Source organism: Austrofundulus limnaeus, unplaced genomic scaffold (genome assembly GCF_001266775.1).
Source record: "Austrofundulus limnaeus strain Quisiro unplaced genomic scaffold, Austrofundulus_limnaeus-1.0 Scaffold28, whole genome shotgun sequence".
Taxonomy (NCBI): Eukaryota; Metazoa; Chordata; class Actinopteri; order Cyprinodontiformes; family Rivulidae; genus Austrofundulus; species Austrofundulus limnaeus.
The window spans coordinates 165,539-173,112 of NW_013952430.1; the positions used below are offsets into that span (position 1 = coordinate 165,539).

At 37.6% G+C, this 7,574-nt stretch overlaps 1 protein-coding gene across 1 annotated transcript; it reads left to right on the top strand.

Annotated features, from left to right (window-relative positions):
* Positions 1–3,121: 3,121 nt before the first annotated feature.
* LOC106515313 (mitochondrial coenzyme A transporter SLC25A42) lies at positions 3,122–4,312 on the top strand (the record flags this gene model as incomplete). Its single annotated transcript, XM_014005029.1, is given in 3 exon segments — positions 3,122–3,378; positions 3,939–4,007; positions 4,180–4,312. Coding segments are annotated over 3 exon segments (341 nt in total), but the record flags the coding sequence as incomplete, so codon positions are not given.
* Positions 4,313–7,574: the final 3,262 nt, after the last annotated feature.

The following is a 7,574-nucleotide window of genomic DNA, read 5'->3' on the forward strand; positions in this document are numbered from 1 at the left end:
AAATAAAAACAGATTATGATGATTTGCAAAACATTTTCAACCTATATTCAATTGAATAGACTGCAAAGACAAGACATTAATGTTGAAACTGATAAACCTTACAGTAATTTTGCAAATATTTACTAATTCTGAATTTGAGCCACGCAACACGTTCCAAAAGAGTTGGGACAGGGGAAACAACAGACTGGGAAAGTTGAGGAATGTTCAAAAAAAAAAAAAGGAAAGTTGAGGAATGTTCAAAAAACACCTGTAGGATTCTACAGGTGAACAGTTTAATTGAAAACAGGTGAGTGTCATGATTGGGTATAAAGGTGCAGTTGTTTACAATAAGGGGGGGGGGGGTGAAGTTCACCAATTTATCAACAACCGTTTGAGTAAATAATCCAAAAGTTTCAATGTACAATTGCAAAGAATTTAGGGATTTCACCATATACAGTCCACAATAACAAAATATTTATAGAGTCTGGAGAAATCTCACATCTGTGAAGGCACCATTAATGCTGAAAGGTAAATGCAGGTTTTGGAGCAACATATGCTGCCATCCAAGTGACATCTTTTACAGGGAAATCTCTGCTTATTTCAGCAAGACAATGGCAAGCCACATTCTGCATGCATTAAAACAGAATAAATAAGAATGTAGGTACTAGATTGGCCTGCCTGCAGTCCAGAACTGTCTCCTATTGAAAATGTGTGGCACATTACGACGCAGAAAATATGACAATGGAGACCCTGATCTGTTGAGCAACTTAAGTAGTACATCAAGCAAGAATGGGAAAGAATTCCATCTACAAAGCATCAATGTTAAAAATACATCTAATCAAGCTATTAAGCACAAATTTTAATGTCATATATTTCATAATTCATTATTTTTATTTGCTATGGAAACGTGTTATGTTAAGGTAGAGAGACTGGCTAACAAGGTGACATTCACAGGTGTGCACTGGAGCTGGAACAGGAGGTGTGCCCGCAAGAAGCAAAGAAGGAGAGTGTGACCAAAATAATCATCACTAATTGATCAGTTAAAACAAAATTCATAAATAAATATAAAGATCATATTTTCACTTCTGCTTTCAACTTGCTTTCCCCCCAGTGGTTCTAGAGGTAAAAACCGGACTGTTTAAAAGTTTGAATGGTATGAATATTCAAATAACACTGAAATCCAACTAATAAAGATTTTTATTTTTATTTGTTTAGCTCTTGGCTTTTCTAACATTATTATTATTAAATTTTAATGTCAAAAAACAAGTCTTTCTCTAAATTCATGACAGCATGCAGCATGACAACATCAAACTTCACTGGTGAAAACTATCTGTGTCCATCACCATCTGGGATCTTTTAGTCTCTTTCATTTCCGTTTCTCTTCTCTAACATTCAGCATTGCAGCTTGTGTAACACCTGATGGTTCAAAGGTCAACAAAAACAATCATTACGCAGGTCAAATGCTGTGTGTCTCTTTTAAACAATTTCTTCTAACTCCAGGACACCAGCAGAGGCCTTTTTCCAAACCCTGCCCATCCATCATTCTTCCTCTGCTTTCCACAGGATGATTGTGATTACAACTGACTAACACAAGATGATGACAACATGTTGCATGACCTCTGGTATGATCCCAGTTGAAAACAAGGGTGCAAAGGAATTAAAATAAATACTTTTTTGCAATGTAGACAAATCACCAACATCTTCTGATTTGTTTGTGTTTTCACTGCAGGAATCCTTTTTTTTACATAAAATGGGAGTCATTTCTACACCCCTCTGTTTTTACTGCAGGAACCGACAGCACAAAAAAAGCTACCACAGAACCAAAGTATTCCTAAAAGCGACCCTTTTCAGAGGTATTACTTTTAAAACTACCAAGGCTTTTTCAGCTGATGAAGCGTTCCTAAAGACAATTCATTAGAAAATGAGCAAATAAAAACTGAGGCAGAGATTGGAGTTCTGTTGCAATTTTTTTTTTCAGGTTTCCTTGAAGTTCAGAGAAATTTTACACAACTATTTTTAAATGACCTTAATCAGAGGCACCAGTGCTTGTTTCCCTTTGTCTCACTAAAACACAAATGTTTATATTGCCATATTAAATCTAAAACATGATTCATTTTTTTACAATAAATGAAACGTTTTACTTTGGAAATTTTACTTTGGAAATTACAATTGCTGTAAAACAATCTGTCATGGTTGCTTCATTACACCTGTCCCAATATGGAAGCTGACATTTGATCAGCTTACAACACTTCAGCAGCAGAGTGTATATACTGTATTCAAAATAGAGTGGATGTGGGGATTCTGGGTTTTTTGCTGTCAGTAACTCCTTCCTTGCAGCTTCTGAGTGGCAGGGCGGAGCCAAGTGGCAGCAGCTGTTTCCTGTTTCCTAATGAGGTTCCTCCACTATTTAAGGCTGGTTGAAACCACAAGACTTTGCTGTGACGTTGTCCATTTTGTCGTATTGTGTCTGGCCATAGTGATTGTTGTGTGACTACCTGAGCAACTATCAACCTGTATCTCTTTGTGATTTCTCATACTTACCTTTGGTTTCTTGCCACTGTCCAGTCATCCTGCCACACTCAAATGACGGCACAAATCAACTGGTCTCCTTGTTCTGACAGCCTCTCTGGAATCATCTGGACTCCTACCTCCGAACGTGTAACAGAGTATTGAACAGGTTATCTATATATTCACGATATTCAAACGTACTGAACCTGTCTCCTCTTCTCCAGATTTATTCTGAGTACCTACTTGTAATCCTGTTGAACCCGACCGGCCCGGTACCGGGCCCTGCAGGGTGCGCTGTTGCMTTGTTGTTTGCTAAAGTATGTTTAAAACATTTTTTCCCAAATTCTTTCTTAGTCAATCACAAAATGTGTTTTTAATGTTTATAAAATAAGTCGCCGAATTATTTTTGGATAAATATTTATGATTTTAGAGCTATATAAAATGTTTGTAAGTCATACGAACCGTAGCGTACATTTCCGGSTTTCAGGAAGTTCTCATCTTGATGCCAAACAATCTTTGGTTTCACACCCCTCCATTTTGTTTCATTGGAAAGACGAAGCTCTCACGAATTCAGGGATGTATCTTGACCCATGTTACTCTTTGTTTGGAGACGTGTTGTACGTGCGTAACTGAGCAGTAGTCAATGCGTAAATCTCCGACGCTCAGTTAGTTTGCGAGGCGCGTTAGGCGAGGAGTTTGTTAGCGGTTTTAGAGTGAGTTTGTTTGAAAAGCAGTTAGATGGTTAGTCAGATATGAAGCAGAAGAAGAAGTTTACAGTTTTAGAAGCATTGGAGCTGATCCTTARCAACAGTGACGTTGAAGTMGAGTCCTCCAACAGCAGCGTGGATTTTGAAATGGAGGCAGGAGAATCGGCGCATGAATTTGTTTGTGGTAAGTTATGCAGTTTTGTTTGTTTTTGAGTTTGTCATGACAATGTTACATAAAATTAACTTTATTGATTCTCTTTACAACATTTTTTTGTTTGTTTGTTATTTAGTCATTTTTGTGATACATTTAGAAGTAATGTTGTGTCGTAGTTATTTATAAAATCAGGAGCGAATAATCCTCGTTCACTCGGCTCCCGTTCAAAATGTGCGAGTTTTTTCAGTAAACACACGTACAATATACACAGTGATGGAGGCACAATAGTGTAAGATACAAACATTATAGTATGTGGATTATATAGAAATAATATATACATAGTAAGTATAGTGAGTGTGTGTGTTACAGAGGTAAAAAGGGGAGGAAAAGCTTTTCCCCCCAGGGGAGGAGCCTGGGGGGAAAAGCTGGTTGTTGTTGTCACATAACACTGTAATACAAAAGGAACTTTATTGATTGTTTTTACAGCATTGTTTTTGTTATTTAGTCATTTTTGTGATACAGTTGGAAATAATTTATCTTGTACACAGAAGATTGAGCAATAACTAACCATATTTATAAATTTTTTACAGTCAGGAGGAAGCAGGCATCACTGAGAAGAGCCAGCCACCCAGCACTTCAGCTGAGCCAACTTCTTCCAGGTGAGAATTCATTTGGTTTACAGTTATGGTTACAAAGTAAACATGATGCATCATCACAATATTAGTGTTGTAATCCTATAAGCTTATTATAATTCAGTGTCAAATGTTACTCTCATTTTTCACATGTTGTTCAGATAAATAGTCTTCAACATATATCTTTCTGTTTCTGCAGTGATGAGGGGTCTGGTGATGAGGAAGAATATCGGCCACCTTCTCTTCAGCCACGTTCCTCCACAACTTCAGCCAAAAGACCAAGGAGCAGCTCATCCAAGTCGAGCAGTAGAGGGAAGAAAGGATCGAGGCGGGTGAGTCGGGCTACACCTCCCCTTGGTGATGATGAGGAGAGGTGGCACTCACGTAGCGAGCCACAGACTCCTACCTTTTCCCCACGACATCCACCAGGACCCCAAGTTGACCCTACAAAATCATGGTCGCCACTCAGCCTATTCAATATATAAATGTATTAAAAAAAATAAAATTCCACTAAAATGGAGCCAAAAGGATACAATTCATCTCCTTGTTTGTTCATTTCGGTGATTTCATAGTGTGCACAATGGTAGATTTTGATAATGCACAGTGTAAATGTCAAAAGAAAATGCTATGTCATATGCAAAATGAGTCCTAGAATGGAAATCAACACTTTTATTAGACCAGATTCTCTTTTTTGAAGTAAAAAACCCATTTGGCACAGTTTTGGGTAGATTTGGCTAAATTGTGCCAAAATGCCATTTCCGCCTGGCACACTGCTCACTAAAACCTTTGTGAAATGAATATACTTCAACTTATTCAGTCCTACTTTGCTACAATTATTCTTAAGATGTAGATGTATAAAATCTATGGTCATTCCTGGGTTTTCACAATAGTTTTCACTGTGTTTTGCACTTTTGATTTTTAAAAAAAATTAGGCGAGGCTAAAAAAATCAAAAAAATTCTTTATTTAATCACAAATAACTCAAACACAGTAAGAGRTAAAATAGTGGTTTCACTTAGGAAATTATCTTTAAGATCTTACCTTTACAGAGGTACCAAGAGTTAGCATTTAGACTTTATAACTGTGGAGCTATTCTTGCTTTATTTTGCTGTGTATTTTCAGGCGGAAATTACCTCTAAAACCCCTTAGGGCTTAACAGGATAAATCACTTTGTCTTTTGCATAGCAGCTAAATAAAGGTTACTCTTTAAAATCGAATCATTACAGCACACATAAGGTCCAAGAATAAACAGTAAAAAGTTTGCAAACCACCAATAAAAATGTCCTATTTAAAATGGAGAGGGCCCTCATGCACTCACATTCACACAGTCAAGATGAGTACTCACAAGACCCCAAAAACACAATTGCAGGCTGATTCAGACGCATCGAGAGAGTTGAAATTTCCGAAACCCCAAAATATTTGAGCGTGTTAAAATTTCATTGTTTCAACACATTGAGTTTGTTGCAATCTGACAGCTAGCTTAGCTTTAGGCTAAAGCTAAAGTTTAGCATATCTTAGCACCTCGTGTCTCTCGCCCCTCAAGTTTCGGTAACTCTGCTTCAGCTTAAAATCTTCCACGCATTTTTGGCCATGCAACAAGTCGCTTACATTTTTAACTTCTTCGGGGTCTGTCCGATGAGGATATTCTTGGTGCAGAAAACTCAGGTACCATCATTCTTCTGTGTTATTTCCTCGCTCCCTCATCTCCATTTTTTTTCTCTCCCCGCAGATTGCAAGAAAGTTGCAAGCACCTGCCCACTCATATTTTCAGCCAATCACCATCAACCACAGAACAAGACACATCAGCGCAACTCGTGTCAACGTCAAATATCCTTCCTGTTAACAATATTTCAATAATAATGTCACTATCTGAGACAAAACATATTTTACAATCACCAATATACAATAAGCCTACTACCTATCCTTTACTTTTCATCTACTTCAGTGACTTGACCCATCAACTTTGAAATCTACTTTCAAATAATATTGTTTAGAGATTCCTAAAATGCTGCTTATGTGCAGACACAAGGCTGAAATAATAAAAAAACAGAAAAAGGGGAAAAAATAACTTTGCATTTACACAAAATGCCTTTTCAGGACAGGGCCTAAATCTGATGGGTTCTCATGAACAGAAAGGAAGAAATGTGGTAGAAGCGTTGCAATAATCCAGATTGGCATCACAAAACTCATCCAGAAAGTTTTAGATACAAGCACCATTTTTTTTTCCTGAACGGTGTTGATTATAGGGGTGGACCCAGTTTGTTTAGCCAATGTTTCCATTTTGAGGCCCCTTACAAGAGTCTGTTCAGTTCCTGTAAAATGGTACTTTTGTAAAAAAATAAAATAAAATTGATTCTCATCGTGGTTCATGGCATGACGGCTGTAGTGACCAGTATTATTAAAAAGCACGTGCCCTTTTGCAGTTGTTGCCGCTTTAACCTTTACTAAAATCTTCAGACTTATTACTTTGCAGTCTTTCAGTTCAAGTATCTGAGCTCCAAACACAAAACTAATTAATTCAGAAAAAGATCATAATTAAAATGCTTTCAGCAGAAAAGATAAATCCAGTTATAAACAGGATACAAATGCATGTTTCAGAAAATGCAAGAATTACAGATGTTTCTAGTTTTCTTGTTTTGTTTTGAATGACTCCATGCTCTTCTGGCTCTGGGCATCCTTACCCACAGCCACCAGGGGTTACGTCCAAAGTTCTCTCTAAAGCTGCTTACTTCCTCATCAGTTTATACTTTTATTAAAGGCTCACTAGACATCAAGTCATGCCCTCAATCAATAATTATGCAAACACAGCTCTAATCGATATATGAAATAGAAACTAAAGACAAATGATATTATGGAAATGAAGCACATTTCATTTCCTCCCCAGTCAAAGAAAATACATTTGAGTTGGGGGGAGAAAAAATTTGAATATTAAAGGCTTCACTTGGCTTTTATGTGATGGGGTCCTGCATTTTAGTCGACACACAGTTCAATATTTGAAGAGTATTTACAGCCGGGGAGATAGAAAGGAAAGAGTTTCAACTCTAAAATTATTTTGCTCGGAGTGATAGTGGTAGTAATAAAGAAGTTATTGACCAAATGATATTGATCGACAGCTCCTCGGGCTAAACAAGCCGACCTTGGTCTCCCTCTGTGACTTGCCCTCCCTCCGTCTGACTACCCTCTAGTCTCCTCCCCCAGAATTCAATAAGATTTTTATTTTACCGTTTAAAGCCGAACAACAAATCGCTGCACAATGCAAGGTGAGGAATCTCTGGTAAAAAAAATTTTGGAGCATTTGCCTGTAGGAATTTGGCAAAGGAGTGCATGAGGGTGATTAAAACGAAGACTCCAGTTGAGGCTTGATTAGAGGTTGCCATTCAACAAGAAAACATGGCAGAGAAAGAATGAAACATGAAGGTTAGCCAGAAGAAAGGAGAAAAAACAGAGGCAATGTGCTCTTTTCCTCTGCCTGGCATAAATCAGATAATGACCTTGAAGTCTTTGCAGTGGAGGAGTAGCAGAAACTACACCCAAGCTTTGTCCTTTGATTTGCAAGGGCAGTGTGTGTGTGTGTGTGTGTGTGTGTGTGTGTGTGT